Genomic DNA, 17,783 nt, shown 5'->3' with positions numbered 1-17,783 from the left:
AGAGCAGCCTCTCACTGAACCGGCTTCTCCAGCTGCTGATGACAGTGTGGAGAGGGTGGCTGGCATTGTCCTGTTCTCCTCTCTGCCACCGTCTCCAGAGGGTCCAGCTTCGTGCCAAACACGCAGCGGGCGCGCCTAATCAGCTTCTCCAACCTGGAGAGGTCAGCCTTTGAAGTGCTCCCTCCCCAGCAGCACCACAGACTGATAAAACATCCCCAGGAGCTTATTGCAGATGTTGAACGATGTTGAATTTGAGTGACTTTGAATGTGACGTGATTATTGTCTGGACTTGCACCGGCACTTTTTTCACAAATGAAGTTCCTTGCATAATAATAAAGTTCTAAGTTGAACTGTCAGACAGTCTGGTCTGAGTATTTCATAAATTGCCGTTCTACCGTGAATTTCACGCGCAACCATCTCTGGGGTTTCAACACTTCAGCAGGCAAGAGGAAGAGGGACTATATCCCACCAGCTGCTTTTAAAGGCGCCCAGAACAACATTTTTGGGTTAATGCGCCTTCCATCCCATATAAGAGCTGTTCCCACTTTAGGACTTTTAGGTTATTATTAAAGACTCTCCAACTGTCCTCTTTGGCTTTTATCTCACATTGAATGTTTTATCCCAACTGTTTTTATAATTATTCTTTTTTATCCAGTGTTATCATGTTAATGTTTTAATCAATTATCTAGAAATGTATTATAATTTACCATTATTCTATTATGTATAAAGTATTTCCTATGTAATATCTTTGGATCATTTAAGCACTTTTAAATTTAAATGCCTTACATAAATAAAACTGACTTGACTAAACTTGATAAGATACATTTCTGATTTATTTTAACAATCATTAACATATCATTAGAAAACAGTAAAGAAAATGTTTTTTACAGTTCCTTTTTAAATAAAATTCCTTTTTTTTTAATTCTCAAAATTCAGAGATTAAAGTCAGAATTCTGACCAACTCAAAACTGAAAAAGTCAAACATCTTAAAAAGAAAACAAATCAAACACGATTTCTATTTCTTAAACTGTGGCCCTAAACCTGTTCTTTAGGTTTACTAAAACAATATAATTTATTTCTCTTTAGATTGTTGTTTTTTTACCCGCCCCTCCGCGCCGGCTGGGGGCGCTAGTGAGGCGACTCGTCGTTTCCAACCACCAATAATAATCAAGCAGACGGAGACCAGCGCTATCAACGTTAGCAGCGCGTTAGCCGACAATGGCAAAACATCATCCAGATTTGATTTTTTGCCGAAAACAAGCCGGTGTTGGTATGTTTAAAGCTTTATATTATTTTTTAGCGCTCTTCACTGTGTTTTTGTTGTTAATATACGTTAATATAGGTGTCCTGTTGTCGTTGTGTTGGTTGCAGCATGGACTTCATTCAGAATGTGTTAGCACTGGTGTTAGCCTGGAAACTTCTTTAATTCTGGGATTTTTAGTTGATTAATGTTACATTTTAACGGATTATTACTAAAGTGAGATAGAGATACACACTTATACAAATACTGACTCTTTGTTTTCACTCCTCAGCTATCGGGAGACTCTGCGAGAAATGTAAGTTATCTTTTACATTTTGTAGCTAATTTGTCAACCATTTCTTTTCTTTTTTTCAATGAATTATTTAAAATTCATACAATACAATATGTTGCAAACGTTTGAAAACAATGTAGAAAACAAGCAGCAAAAAAAGGGTCGTTTTAAACTAAAAGAATTTGAATAAAATTTGTTATCAGTTTCTGATGTCTTTTTTTAATGTATAAAAGGTATAATAAGGTATAAAAAAAGGTTTTCCAATATTTTACTTTTTACGAAAAGGGTGATTTTTCCAACCACTTCATTTGGTGGATGTAGCATTTCTCCAAGATGAATAATTAACTTGATTATGTTGATTTTTATTATGGAGAAACTACAGGTTACAAATGAAAAATTCACGAGTTTTTCTTAGTAAACGTCTTTTTTGCAAGTCCACTATGTTTTTTTTTTCTTCAACGTGATTGTGAAAGTCTGTTTTTTCAAACCTCCAATTATCAGTCCTGTTTTTTCAGCTGAAAAGATAAATGTTCCCATTTTTTTTATACTGAATACTGAATTATAAATATAATCAGTCACCGTGAGTTGTCCTCTGATCCTTTTTCTGTAGTCTGTTGGAACATTTGCAACTGTCAAGACAAGGAAAGTCATAGACTGAATCTTAATTACCCTTTTGTTCATCCTTTCATGTACACGTGCAAGGAAAAAGTTTGAAGACTTATCAGCACTAATGCATTTATTTGAATTGAATAATACTTAAACAATGTAAGCATCAATGTAAGTCACAGACAGTTACTGATAAACTCAGTCGGAGTGAAGTCTTTCTATGTAAGCACTACGTTTTATGTCTCTGTTGAAGAGTGGGTAATTGTTAACCATGTTGGCTGGGAACATCAAATTTTCAACCAGCCATGAAAGGAGACATACTGTAGTCTTTATTAAATGTTGACATAATTTACTGTGGGATCAATGAAATGTTAGTGGTGCGCTTTGGACAAAACATTAACAGGGATACAACACAAGAGCCACAGTATCAAATCTTAACATAGCTGTTAAAATGGACTAGTTGTGGGTGGTGGAGTAAGATGCTACATCATTCACATCTCTCCTATATTCAGCTGTGACTGGACCTTTTTGAAATTGATGTTAAAACTTAATGTTACAAGCTGCAATTGCAGTACAAAATTAGGATTATATAGATGGGAAAGGTGTCAGGAACTTTATCCTCCTCTGTGAAGTCACAGACTTTGATTGGATTGTGATAATATGGTCTCTATCAAGGCAGTTTATGTCCCTAAATGTGAACAGTGTTTTTGGCCATTTTTAGTAACCAGCGTGGGCCCGTGACTGAGAATAAACGGGCCTGTGTTGTTAAACATGTGACACTGCTGTGTGCTTACGTAATAAATTGAATTTTAAAATTTATTGAATAAAGGCATAAGCAAATTTGTGCATAATTTATTTTTAACCTGTTGTATCTTATTGTGTGGTATGGGGGGAAAAAAATCATTGGCTTAACATATCAGCCACAAAATAAAGTGTCAATTTGTTGCCCTGGTTTCTAAGAAGCAGCAACAACCCTAGAAACTCCCACATCTGTTGCTACTGCATAGTTTCAGTATCTTTTATTGTAAAATACTGATGGAAACTGCTATTTTTGAGATGAAAAAGTAAACCCGGAAATGTTACAAATATTTGGTCAGCAGTATGTCTAGAAAGGACAAATAACCTGAAATACTGTCTCGGAATGAACAAGTACTATAAAAACTGTTTATTTTATGGTTGACTTCTAATCCTTTTATCTGGTCTGTTTCCCCTGCTTCTCCCAGGTGATGGAAAGTGTGTCATCTGTGATTCTTATGTAAGACCGTGCACATTAGTGCGAATTTGTGACGAGTGCAATTACGGGTCTTATCAGGGACGCTGCGTCATCTGCGGAGGGCCCGGTGTGTCTGATGCCTACTACTGTAAAGAGTGCACCATCCAGGAGAAAGATGTGAGCATCGTCCTCTTCCTTCTCCACATTTTTTATATCTACTTTGTCGTTGAGCTCTAAAGCAACTTAACAGGAAAAAAACACTATTAGAAAAAATGTAAAGTTATCTGATTTTATTTTTTTTTTTACCATAATCTAAAAAGCATTGAAAATGTACAGTACTTAAAATTTGACCCTTTGTAAATTTAAGATCAGTTTACCCTCCCCAAAGATGAAAATATTTTTTTGACCACTTTTCTCCTCTTGTGTCTTCCATGTCATGTCTGCAGCGGGACGGATGTCCTAAGATCGTGAACTTGGGCAGCTCCAAAACAGATCTGTTCTATGAAAGGAAGAAGTATGGCTTCAAGAAGAGGTGAAGACGCTGCAGCCCAGACTTCCACTTAGTTTTAGTTTTTGTTTGTGATTTTTCAAAACTTCCAAAAAAACCTTTTTGACTTGTCAATAAAGTTGACTTTTATATTTCTTGTCTTGTTTGATTCTTTTATCTTTGGAAATGATCAGTGTTAATATGCCCCAAATGTGGAACATGTTGGTTTTTGTTTTTTTTCTCCACAAAGTTTATAGGCTCAATTTAGTTTACTGGCCTTCGCTAGCTCATCGGATTGTGTTGTTCCTTCACAGGTCTTTACAAATTTCTGTCTTTGGGTAATCAATACTTGGCAAAAAGCTACCTCATTTAACACGTGTTACCCAGTAACTGCATCGCCATCATGTAACTGACTAGTAAGAAGAAGGGAAAAAAAAAAAAGTATTTGTTGATGCACGTGACTGTTTTACATGCTGTGCAAAAAGTGACCTAAGTGAGTTTGTTCTTTACATATTTAGTTCATATCTTTGAGGCAACACAGAAATGTTGGTGTTTTTCTTTCTCATCTCTTTAAGTCCAGACAGCAAGTACCTCGATTATTTGAAACCCTAAATCAGTGTTTCCCAACCCTGGTCCTCAAGGCCCACTGTCCTGCATGTTTTAGATGTTTCCCTTCATCATCACACCTGATTCTAATTAATGGTGTAATTAATTAGCTTGTCATCAAGGCCTGCACAATTCTGTTGATGACACAGGTACTTTTATCACGGTGTGCTGAAGCAGGGGAGCACCTAAAACATGCAGGACAGTGGGCCTCGAGGACCAGGGTTGGGAAACACTGCCCTAAATGATTTTGAACTGAGGTCCATCATTCTAACTTATTTCCTCTGTCCCAGCAACGGGCAGTTCTTTTTTCTGTTCCATATCTCTACGACCAGGTAGAGATATGGTTAAGTGAGTTGCATTTTTGTAACTCCTCTCACATCAGAACACTTTACATTTCTATAAACAATTGGTCAAAGTGTATTTGTATATGAATTCATCTGGGTACCGTGATGGAATGATCACAGGTAGGCGTCAGCTGAATCGCAATACTTTATTTTGTTGCACTTTCCCCCACACAGGCTGCTCCTCTGGTCCCTTCTCCTCCCTCTGCCGTTACTAGAGCGAGGGTAGGGAACCCTGGTCCAAGAGAGCCACAGTCCTGCATGTTTTAGATGTTTCCTGTCATTAACACACTTGTTGCAGACCTGAATGAGAAGCTGATGACGATCACTAATTAGAATCAGGAGTGTTGATGCAAGGAGACATACAAAACCTGCAGGACTACGACTGTAGAACGGGGTTTCCCTACCCCTGCTATAGAGTGAGATAGTGATTGTTAATGCGGCCCAGGTGTGTCTGTCCCTAATGGGCGCTCCTCCCCGAGCCCGACTCACCTCTCCCCTGCAGCTGAGCTGAACCACAACACACCGCCACACTATACAATAGAACAATATAGTTTTCTACTGAAACTCATGTTCTGGTTGCAACAAGGCCAATGGACATCTGTACTTTTTACTATTACAAATAAAAAAAACTGCATTTCAATATTTGGCCAAATTAGGGTAATGCAGAAACTAAGTTTTATTTCAGGAAAAAAGAAACATAACTCATTTCAGCAAGGCTTTAATTACACATACAATATATATACACAAGACTGTCACACTCAAAATGCCTTTTTTTTGTCTTTTTCTTTACAAATACAAAGATGTAACAGAAAGAAACTGTTGCTGAGAAGTCAGGTGCAGCTGCCGTTACAGAAAGCATAAAAAAATTACTGAAACAAGTCCAAAAGCTCATTATCAGAATTGCACCCAAAGGAGTATTAAAAAAAAAAAAAAAAAAGTAACTTTATAATACGTCAACAAAATGAACCAGACTTGGAGTGAATATATTTGTGGAGTTTTTTTTTTGTCACAACTGAACAGTAAAATAACCCAAGTGGAAGATGACTGGCGTAATTTTCAGGTGTAATGATACAAAACGCTCCCTGTAAACTGAGACTGCACACTGCATTGAAATGGCTTTAGATAAAGAAGACACTTGAGAGTTGGAGGTTCCTTGCCTATGTAAGAGAAACCCCCAACACAGTATTCATTATTGAGACTTGTAGTTAGGTGTAATATACCTCTGTATATACATTTATAAAATAAAGGTAAGTTTCAAAAACAGAAACTGTCAGCTTACATGTCTTGGTGAGAATAAACGAGCCTGAACAGAAATCAGCCTGACTGATGAACGAGAGCTGGAGATCCTGTGCTCCAACATTTGAAGACCTAATGTCATTGCTTTGATACCCAGAAGTTAATGGAGTTTTCAAAAATATGATGTCACTTAAATGTTGGTTTCTTTTTAAAGAATCTATTTTTGCTTGTAACTATTTACAGTGCATGCACCTGATTCTACACATTTACTTCTGGAGTGTTAACGACGCAAGTAGAAGTGTTGAAACAGATGGCTTGCAGCGAGAAAAAGCAGGCCAACAGTCTGCTGACATACAAGAACAACAAAAACATAACATTAAAGTAGAGGACAGCGTCTACTCTGCACTTGTGATGAATTATATTACATATAGAAGTGAACTTGGCTAGACTTTTTATTTTTGTGCCGCGTCACTATAGTCCCCTGAAGAAGATAAAGTTATTTGGAAATGTCACAGTCAAAAGTTGTAGTGGGCAAAAAAGAAGAAAAAAAGCCCAACTTCTACACAACCTATTTAAGGTCAAATTAAAAAATAAAATGGACTTTGGAATTCATTAATATCTGAATACCTGAAAGCTTAGTTAAAGACTGACCTAATCTATTTTATTGAATATGTAAATATCACCTATTGCAGTTTAAAACTTAAAACCCAATGTTTGTCCAATATAAACATCTCAAATGATCTCTTTCGGCCAGAAGTGTACAAAACATGATAAAAGTACGCCTCATAAACGAGGCGCAATAAAGAAGCACTTGAAAATCCTCTCACATTCATCTCATTGAATATAAAAAAAAGAAAAACAATAAGAAAATGATATCTTAACATGCTATTAAATCCCCATGGCAACCTCTGTAATGTCCTCAAACATGTTCTTTTCCTCTTCGTCCTCGTCGTCATCAGATCGAGTCTAGCAATCCCAAGTAACAACGGCTTGATTTATTTATTCATCAGACAAAATAAATGAATAAATCAATTGCAGTCTATTCGTCATCTGGCACCGCCCTTGAAAGAGAAGAGAACAAGGATAAATGACTTTGGGAGGACTAAAGAGAGGGTCCAAAGTTAGGCAGAGGGAACATTATTCATTGCAAACGCTTTCATTCAACCAACAGCGAACTGTTTCTTCAGTTCTAATGAATCACTTTCAGACGGATAAGTGGACCAGGCACTAGTTTTTTTTGTTGTTTTGTAAATTGCCTGTCAAAATATAAATGTCTGACTGGGACAGACTAAAAACAGAATTTACCTAAACAATACTCATGTAAAAGCCAAGAAAAACAGCCAATACCCTACATAATGCACTGCAAGTGAGTATAGCATATTGACTGTGTGGGTTCATCAACGTACACGCTTTTAGAGTTGTCGATTGCTTTCTTGTTAGATCGATATTGCAAAAACAATACATGCAATATTGATATTGGCAGTTATCACTGCAGGTAAGCGTAGACTCTTCCTTAATCCTTCATGAATGTCTCATTCACATCCTGCTGACCATCTTCTCTATGTTGGTGCCAAACCATAATCGACCAGTCAGGAAATGTTTCATCTGCATTTAGTACATGTGTCAAAGGGCTGCAGATAGATTTCATGTGAGACAGCAGCTCAAATCAGAAGCCCGGTATTGTAATTTAACTCCTTACAAATTTCGGATGAGCAAGAAAGTCGCCTAAATGCCTTTTGAGACATTTTATTCTATTGTATTGCCATATGTCTTAGAAATTTGTGTTCATCTAGGTGGAGTCTTTTCTGCAGTTCAAAGTATCACTGAACATGATTAACAATCAGTACTGTTAAGAACAAATGACTCATACTGTCCATCTACTACGTGGACATCCTTTTATGCATGCACACATTTTCTCCGGTCCCTTACAGTTCTCCAAACTTGGCCTCGTAGTGACCCACGATGCTCTTGAATCGGCCGCAATCCTTCCGTAGCTCGGCCACCTCTGACCGCAACGCTACGTTTTCACGCTCGAGGAAAGCTGCTCTGACTGTGATCTGGTTTTCCTTTAACCTGCGGGCGTCTCGTGAGCGCTTGGCTGCAAGGTTGTTCTTCTTCCTCCTGTGCCAGTATTTTTCATCCTGGAGATGTGAGACAGGAAAGAAAGAGACTGGACTGAGTCCGGGAATTTTTATCAAAACACATCAGCTCCAATTTGACCTCGGCCGAGAAGCATGGCAGACAGCCAGGCTCCTTTGTGCGTATAAACAAATCTCTGATGGACTGGAAAGGGGATAAACATCAATTTGATAATTAGATTGCTGAGTCACTGTGAGTGGCCAGAAGTACTGCTGCACTGGGAAACTGGCTCCGAAAATTAAAAGCAATGAAAAATGTTGCTTTTAATTTCTTTAAATAGTATGACATTCACATTTCAAGGCTTTGTTTCAACAGGTTCTGTCAGTTAACAATCCTTTACCAAACAAACTTTTTAACAGAAGTTACAGCATTAGGTTAATAAAGTTCTTCTAGTCTATCATCTTAAGTGTAATTGAATATACTTTGATACACCCAACTTTGTTTTTAGCTTGCTGTAATGTTTTACAGTGGGCCAAGAAGAGGATCTCAGTTCTGCTCATAGGATGAAACTAAAAACCACAACAGGATGTGATTTCAAATACAAATGTACAACCACAAAGGCAGAAGCGCTGGCATATCTTTGCTTGTGCTCTTCTGAGTGAGTGATGTCTCATGAAATATAAATTGCATAAGCACAATGTCGCCTACAGCCATACTGCCTTTCTGGTAATGATGTTGTAGTCATATCTCTCCCAGCTCACCTTCTGTTCATCAGGCACAAACACCTTCTTTGCCTTTTTAATCATTGGCTGTGGCTTGAGCTCCTCCTCACTGAACTTGTGTTTGCGCGGGTCAAACAGTTCCCCTCCAGGAACACTCGACAGGACCAAGTCTGTAGGATCGGGCTCATAGTTGATGTCAACCTCAATGTCATCGGGGTCGATGGGCTCGGGTGTCGCTCTGTCTTTGTCAGTGTCCACCTCTGAGCAAACGGGAAAGGAACACAATATACAGAAATGAAAGAGGTTAAAGATGAAAAGAAAAAATAAATAAATAAACACCATCAATACAAATGAGCATGAATAGTGAAACAACGCCAATCCCCTAGAGTGTCACAGTACATGCAAAAGATACTTGTACGGCCTCACAATCATGTTTCAAACTCTAAAATGTCCACAGCTGCAGCAGCTTCTATTTCTGCCGTCCAATCAATTCTTTCCTCAGTTGGCTTGTTTCAGGCCTTTGTGATATTCTGACATCACACCAATAATAGAGCGTATCATGTTTGCTTCTCACCAGGGAAACGTGATCGGCAAAAAAAAGAAAGGAAACTTTAGAACAGATCATAAATTGTGCTTTTAAGAAAGCTTTACTTTAAAACCTAATAAAAAGTAATGGGGATGAAAAGATTAATGTTGATGTAGATCTCTGACTAAAGCCACTTTGTCTGCATGACAGGAACTTTCAATCACTACTGCCCTACTTAAGGTGAAAAAAGAGAGATATTTTTCTGGGTTAATGTTTTTTTAATTAACTGGGACATCTGATTTTCTGTTTCTAAAACGTGCAGAAGCAGCTTTAATGTCTGATCTTCTCACTCACCTGTAATAACATCACTGGTAATGTCAGAGTCACTCTTGGTGATGATCACCACCTCCTCACATTTGTCCAGCTCCTGAATGGGTAGTAGTGACACCGTCTTGGTAACCTTGGTATGTCCAGAGGGAATGACCTTGACTTTTGCCGCCTTGGTTGCTTGTGGGTTGCTCTTCAAGTCGTCTTCCTCAGGTGAGGTCGGGATGCCGTTCTCCAGCAGGAACTCCTCCAGGTCCATGTACTCCAGGTGGAAGCTTTCACCATCATACGGGATGGTTTTCTCCCAGATAGCCGGGGTCAGGGCAGCCGAAGGACCCATGTCACTCACTCCTCCAGCCAGGTCCACACTATCGCCAACACCCAGCTTCTCCTTTTCGGTGTCTGAATTGAGAAAGATATAACAATATGAAGATGACAGTCGTGTGCCTATGTAATCCATAAAAGTTTAACCGTCTCAAATAAGTTTGTCTTTGTTTTTCCACTGCAGAGATAATGCCCCATCAGTTAAATTTTGAGTCTGTCCTGTCCTCAAAACCTTCCCTTTTTTACTTGAAACATTGTAATTTTAATTAGATACAAATAGAAAATACAGCATAGGAGGTATACCAATTTATAGACTGGCCACCGAAAAACTCCATTGTGGTAAACAATATCAATATGATATGTGACCCATATCATATCAATAGCATGCACACAAATTAAAACCATACAATGTTCACGACAAAATTATTCCACAAGCAAAACTCATAATTTAGTGCAACTCCTTCAGAACCGAGCTCAGACTTTATCATATGGCAGACTGGCCCATACAGATGTTTTCAATTAACCAGGGTTCAACTTTATTTAGTTTTAGGAGGGCTAGGTTTCTGTACTTTGTTTAAATCACAAAAAGACGACAATAGAAAAGCCTGAGGTCATAAAAGTTTGACAAAACAAAAACTTTTGAACACTGCTGCATTAGTTCACTACTAAAATTAATCAACAAGCACCTGTTGTACACTTCATACTAAAAAACAAACAAAAACAACTGTCTTTCGTGAGTATTTTGCGTCTCTTAAAAGAAAATGGTGTCGACAAAAGTACATTAAACGCCCGGGGCGTTTCTAGAAGAGTCCGGGTTGGGAGCGCGGCGGCGGGCGGAGAGAAGCCGCCGACGGTGCACCGTCCTCGGCCTCAGCTGGCGGCTCTTACCGTCGTCGCCGTCCAGTATGTTCGGCGGAGGCATTTCCATTATCTTCTTCAAAACCACCGGGAATGAGCTCGGAGTCCCCGATGCCGTTTCCAGCGTGATCACAACTGTATTGTCCGACATTTTTTTTTTTTTTCCTCCCCCCCTGCTTTGTTATTCGCACTTAACTACGAAGTACCCAGCTAAAGAAGCGTCAGATACTATCTACAACCTATTTAATTGCAGTTATTAGATTTTTTTTTTTTATATATAGTCAAAAAAACAAGCTCTGAAACAAGACCATCAGCATCCCGACACAGTTTGCTTTGTCGGCGGACTTCCTCGATCATTTGGGTAGCAGGCGGGAATAAGCCCCGCCCCCTGCTCACATAGCCCCGCCCCCTGCTCACATAGCCCCGCCCCGCCTTGTTGCCATAGGAGCGGTATGTCAGAACTCCTTCATATTAATGTTGTTGTGGGCGTGGCTCACCCTCGTCACAAGAAGCTGGGCTCTCATTGGTTGACCGAGTTATATATGTTTCACTGAATAAATTAAAACAAAAACGTGACACGAGGCATCAACGGGACATCAAACACATCACACCCATCATATTTTTCTCCGCTTGACACATATTTTATTAAAACAGGCAGTTCTTACTTTTTAAATATGAGCAAGTTATTATAACCCTTTTTTACTGTGTCGTTTTCAGAAAAAAATATTTAGGACAAGAAGCAGCTTTTATTCTGACGAATTAAAGTACACCGAGCAACTTGCACTAAGACGAGCTTTGTCTTTGTTTTCAAGCACACGTGCAACCAGAACGTGCAGCCATGGCTGGCTCCAGATGCCGTCTTGCAGGAGTAACACCTTGAGGTTTCAATTACTCTTCAAACGCGTTCCTTCAGCTGAGGCAGACACGATGGGGGCAAATGTATCCACGTCCCAACATAGAACTGCCCCAGGAGGACAGAACTGACCCAACCTGATTGGTTTAAGGCTAAACTCATTGGATGGATGATAGTTTTGCCATAATCACAAAGGCAAACCCAAAATTCAAAGATCAATGTCATCATGTATGCAAATGTTTCACCCAACAGAAGCATTTTAATGAAAGACATACTCTCCACATCTATATTATTTCCAGAATATCGTGGGTTATTCTGGCTGTCCTTACACCAGTAATGGTACTACAAAAGGCATGCGGTCCAGCTGCCACGGGGCATAATTTGATGGTGTTTGTGGGTTGGGATTTGTTCTCCCTTTCATGTCAGAAAGAACATGTGTCACATGTTGAAGCACAAAATGTACAAAGAATGTCCTTCAAGATCCCAGGATACGATCTCCGTGTTCTTTAGAGACTTTCTAATACTATAACCAGTATGAAACAACGGAAAAAACACCCACACGGCTGAAAAATGGTTCACTGTGGCTTTTCTTGATTCCAACCAACATCTCTTAATGAGCTACTGGTCATCTTTCATTAAGCGAACATACATTTATATATGACTTTCAACGTGCCTCAAGTCTGACTTGAGAGCAATCACAATGATCGCTTTACACACAAACAAGTGGGTGTTTGCAACTTTACCTGCCATAACAACGTGGTTTTCAGAGGTATCTTAGACTACTGCTTTAAAAGCAAATAAATAATAATAATGTCCTAATTTTCTTACTTTACTCCCTCAGTCACGGAACCAGGCCAAACGAAGGTACTTTTTTCCCCTCCCTGTTTTGGCCTCCTTTTGTGACCATTCTGCAGTTTTTGATCTTTGTGTGTGAAAGATTATAGCCTCTTACATTCTGTCTTTTCTTTACATGATATTTCTGCTTTCCCCCCCAGTCTGTTTTGTGTGTAACCAACTCTCACTGCCACCAACAAAAGGTGAAAACTCAGATGCTGGTTCAGGTTCCTTTATTTGTACCCATTGGTATATTTGTTTTGCAGCATTTTGCATGTTATGTACACTTTTCTTCACTCATGCTAAATAACTTTATGACTGATTTGGGGGGATAGGAAAACTCAAATTGTTAAGTTAGAAGTTCCACTAAGTCAACATGTCTCTCCACCATCGTAATAACACACAAACCAGGCCAACAAATCAGTCCCAATTATGAAGAGTCACATGACACCAAGACAAACACAAATTTTCAAAAAGGTGACAAACATATTCAAAGCTACCAGCACAAATTTTTGGTATTCTGGTCACGTCCACTTTTGTTTTGGTTTTACTGAAAGATCACATTTCGTGCGGGCCTTGTTGAGTGACTATTTCATTTTGAACATGATGGTTTTGCATATTACGGGAAGGTAAGGGAATGTCTTTATGGAATTTTTCAAGCTTTTCTTGTTCCAGCACATAAAAGCTAAAGGAGTTAAAATTGGTGTCACAGTTTTATGCAACTATAGATATCATGCAAATAACTCATCATTCTATAGTTGTCATATTGTGTTCATTACTGCAAATGCAATAAAATCTTCCCAATAAGAGGTCATAGTCCTTTATCACACTGCTTATTTCAGACATTTTTAAAGATGTTAAGAAGCAACACTTTCAATTACATTTCCATTACACTTTTGTGCAAAAGAAAATAGAATCTATGAATTTGTGATAAAGGTAGTGCTGCAGGGGGTTGGTGTTTCCATTGAACTGTGTTTTTTGAATAAGCCTAATGCTCGTAACTCACTGCATCTCATCCTGCGAGACTCCTCTTCAAAACAATAAAAAAAGAATATATCAAAGCTGAAAAAGATGGGGAAAAACATCTTTACAGCTTTGACAAATTATTGCAATTACCGCTACGCTGTTGAGGAGATAGTCAATTGATGAATGCAACGGATGATCATTCAGAGGCAAAGCCCTTATGTAATGCATAAAGATTAATTAGTGTTATAGCACAACTACATCGTATTAATGAGGCCGATCACAGCTGGGGACTACATTTTGATTACTACCTAACATCCAGTTCTGCCAGAGGAAATAGGCAAAAAGAAATTCATCACACTTTTTCAATAAAGTGGAATATCAAATTACCACCTCCTGAAGTGTGAAAAGGTTTTAGCGATAGTTTTTCCTCGAATTGGAGCCGTTTCCAATACAGGATTTCTTTTTCGATATTTGGGATTTGCGCAAATCTAGGGGTAATGGAAACAAATATTGTCGGCATATGAACATTTAGCTGAATTGAAAGTCCTACGGACTCTACACATTGACCACAGTTCCTACCCTGTACTTTAACCCTTACACTACTGGAAGAAGAAGAAGAAGCCGATACAAGGTACAACATACAAAATGTATGTCTTTCTAATTCACCATTGGTGAATTCTCCATGTTGCCGTTACCAGCTAAACCCAAAGATCTCTGTGGTTTTGGGTGTGGTGCAATAGGTCAACCTTCTAGCCCAGTGCTAAGAAACTGAAAGCAGGCACTAATGCCAAGTGTGACATTTTGGTCAGTAAATCGATTTTGCTTTCCATGCATCCATACTGGGAAAAAGAGTCCAGTTAAATGGCGTAGCATGACTCTGGACGTGAACAAGTCTCACATGGAGTTAATGATTATTTTTTAAGAAAGTAATGATTAATTATGAAAGTAATTAAATTGCTGTTATTCCCAAGATCCCTTAGGTTCACGGGAAGTATCCACTGATAGTGTATATCACAAAGCTCATTATAATGACAGTTATTTGATGTACAGGCTGTGGCAGTGTTAAATGCAACGAGCATAGCTGCTCCAAGATGTTTGTGTGAGGTGTTGGTTGACAGTCATCAACTGACTTTTAAAATCACAAAACCAGTTTGGTATCATTCTTTTCCCTCTACCTTCCTCATTTTATGATTTAATTTTCTGTATTTACAATTGCTTTCATTTGGTGTGTAGTCATATATAGGCACTTGAGCTACTTGGTTAGTGTCGGGGAGGGATATTTGACTGCTTTAAAATACATTTCCCTACCCACACCAGGTTTAAACTCTGGCTCTAGAAGTAGTCTTTGTTATTGTTTTTTTAAACATATTTCACTTAACCCCCACAATTGAAAAGGGAGGGCCTTCAGCTGCAATCTGCAATTTTGCCACAAGATGTCACTACATTTTTCACATTACTCCTTTAATTGAACTTCCATATCATGGGGTTTAGCAGATTCCCTCCCTCTATTAATTTTGCACAATCCATCTAGCGATACAGTGTTGGAGAAAAATTAATGCAACAGCATGAGTAGAGAAAACTGAAAACTTGTGTAAACCACACCATCTTAAAATACAGAAGCCATGACTACAACGTTTACAGAAAACCTAATCTTAAGTCATCACATGGGACCATCAGTGGGTTGTGAAGATACCATAGACAGAATAAAAGAAATTTTCCATTTGTGTGCGTGTCCTCTGTCACATCTGGGCTCTTAATTATCAGCATGTTGGCCTTGACCAGGACTCATTTTCTGGAGCACCAACAGACTTTATAGCATCTTGTTATGGCCAGCAGATTACATAATTGGACAAATTTAACAAAGGAGCAGTTCACCCAAAAATTAAATTACACTGCAAGCCACACTGCGGCCATTAAAGAAACCATTGTTCTGTTTCATTTTGAAAACAGGAACCTTTTCCATAAATTGTCATCATTAGTGGGGATCTCTTCCAGGAATACTCCATTTCCACAGCAGGAACCAAGAGCTAAACAGAGTCTGAAGAAGAAAATGTCACCCTGAAAGCAGTGTTAAACATTCAAATTTAGACAATACATGCTTGAATTAATCAATTGTATTAATGAAAGCCGCTAGCAGTGGTTGCTGAACAAGCTGCAGAGTGAATGGATGAGGACTTTGGACTAAGAATTTAAAAAGAAAGGACCTGTTTGAGAAGAAAATGCTAATTTCTGATGGCTTCGCAGCAGTTGTGTTCCAAATAAATGAAAACCAACTACAATTGGTATTTTAGTTAATGGTTCGACTCCTTTGTAGACTGCTGTGTGAGTCTTAACACTCACATGGAATAGTGCCAGAAGAGGTCATTACAATTCAGCAGATTTAATTTTCCTAACGTATCTTCAACCTTAGACCTTGAGGAAGACATAGAGATACAAAACCGAAGGCTAAAAGCTCATATACAAAAGCTCCTTAAAAAGAAGAAGAAAATCCTCTGTCCAAGCTGGTTGTGGTTTTGGTCTAAATTCCTCCTGTTCCAAGTCCTCCCATGTATCCAGAACAATCTTTAGTTTGAAGAGTACAACAGAAATATTTTGAAACAAAAATAAGTCAAATTAAATCAAACCTTGTTATCCTATTCATTGCAGATTGTTGGGTATACTGTCAAATGGAAAATTCCTATAAACCTTTTAACAATATGGAAGACAATATACATACATGTATAAAAAAGGGTGTCCGATATTTTGTTTCATGAATATATTTCATCTCTACTTACAAAACACACCCGATTGAGAGTTAGTACAAAATCCTGTTAAATGGGGCCATCAGTAACCGATCAGTGCAAAGATGTTACATGGCTCCGATCTGATTATCTATACACAGTCTAGATTCATGTAAAAGGAAAATTGAGTCATCTAAAGATTAAATGATTTAATCATAAACCTTCTAAGACCACATCTTTCTTGCTCTTCCCCCCACCCCGAACTTAAAACAGACAGATGACAGCAGATCCACACAGACTGGTTTGGATATGGATATGGTTTTGGATAACAGAATATAATACTAGTTAATAGAGAAGGTTCCAGTTGTGCTTCATGATATTTATCAGATGAAAAAACCCCAAGGATTGGGATTTTTCTCTCTTGCACCCTTTATGTTGGTTTTAGGACTTCAGTGACACTTCTATCAAAAAATGCCTCAAAGTATGATGAGGATTGAAAGATCAAACAAAAATTGCATAAATATTAAGTAGGAACACCTATAAGTGCTTTAAAATTATAATCAAAAACACAATGTTGCCTTATTTCTTGCTCCATCAGTGACACGAAAAAACAAAAACAAAACAGTGACCCTTTAATTTGTATTTATTTATAAAGGTTTGGCTTTAAAACGGTCCAGAAGTAATAGTTAGTTGAAGTTTTAACCATAAAACTTGTAAACCGTAGGAATGATTGTGAAGCCAGGGGGCAGATCCCTCATGCAGCTCAGCTGACAAGTATTACACAACACACACGCAGTACTTTGAATGTACTGACCTAAAAAGCAGTGGTACTTTTACAGAGAGGGTTTCTGCATAAAAAAACAACACTTTCTGTGCTACATGACAATTTAATTAAAAAAAAAAAAGTAGTAACTTAAGTGTACTTACCATTATCATCAAAGTTTGGAAGAGTAAATGGATGCTCAAGGAGAGCCCTGAAAATCTCCGGTATTTCTGTAGTCATTTCTCCTGCAGGTTGCAGTTAGGTACACAAATATTGTAGGACAAAGTCTGTCGCACCAGAAATTATTTTATAATTAAAAGGGAGTAAAAACGCGCGCTCAAAGTGAGGTTGCAGACTTACTTTAACAGATTTTAACTATGAACCCAGCGCAACAAGTTACTTAACTAAGCCCACCCCATCAGCTCCCCATCAGCCAATCGACACCGTGACCACGCCCCCCGAAGCCTGACGTAGGGGCCGGTGATTGGTCGACGCTCATGTCCATCACGGAGCTGCCAGCCAACCCCGAGACATACCTGCATTACCTAAGAGTGTAAAAACGTGTGAAATACAGGCGTCGCTGCTTTGATGAGGTGTTTCTAATACACTAGAGACGAAAGACGCCGCGACACCTGGAGGATATTAATTAGAGAGAAAAAATTATCAAAATTATCAAAAAAAAAAAAAGTAAATAAATAAAACAAACACACACCCCTAATAATTAATTATACTTTTATCACTTGACAGAACTGGCAAGAAAGAGACCGCACACATTTAATTTATGCTC

General features: G+C 38.4%; 2 protein-coding genes across 3 annotated transcripts; one reads left to right on the top strand and one right to left on the bottom strand.

Moving 5' to 3' along the window:
• Positions 1-1,154: 1,154 nt before the first annotated feature.
• Positions 1,155-3,993, top strand: phf5a (PHD finger protein 5A). Its single transcript, XM_061708261.1, has 4 exons — positions 1,155-1,270; positions 1,533-1,556; positions 3,362-3,528; positions 3,798-3,993. Exons 1-4 carry the CDS (start codon positions 1,219-1,221, stop codon positions 3,885-3,887), a joined length of 333 nt encoding a protein of 110 aa, XP_061564245.1. The 5' UTR covers positions 1,155-1,218; the 3' UTR covers positions 3,888-3,993.
• Positions 3,994-5,490: 1,497 nt separating this feature from the next.
• On the bottom strand, positions 5,491-17,368 carry tefa (TEF transcription factor, PAR bZIP family member a). Of its 2 annotated transcripts, none has more exons than XM_061708047.1 (5): positions 17,161-17,368; positions 9,706-10,080; positions 8,865-9,085; positions 7,954-8,165; positions 5,491-7,085 (listed from the first exon to the last, which is right to left on the bottom strand). In XM_061708047.1, exons 1-5 carry the CDS (start codon positions 17,234-17,236, stop codon positions 7,064-7,066), a joined length of 906 nt encoding a protein of 301 aa, XP_061564031.1. In that variant the 5' UTR covers positions 17,237-17,368; the 3' UTR covers positions 5,491-7,063. The 2 variants fall into 2 exon arrangements, with proteins under 2 accessions (XP_061564031.1, XP_061564030.1); XM_061708046.1 differs by lacking the exon at positions 17,161-17,368 and adding an exon at positions 10,891-11,208.
• Between the last annotated feature and the right edge of the window lie 415 nt (positions 17,369-17,783).

This window comes from Cololabis saira, chromosome 19, assembly GCF_033807715.1.
Source record: "Cololabis saira isolate AMF1-May2022 chromosome 19, fColSai1.1, whole genome shotgun sequence".
Taxonomy (NCBI): Eukaryota; Metazoa; Chordata; class Actinopteri; order Beloniformes; family Belonidae; genus Cololabis; species Cololabis saira.
The sequence above is the reverse complement of the archived record's forward strand: the minus strand, read 5'-3'. Positions and strand labels throughout refer to the sequence as shown.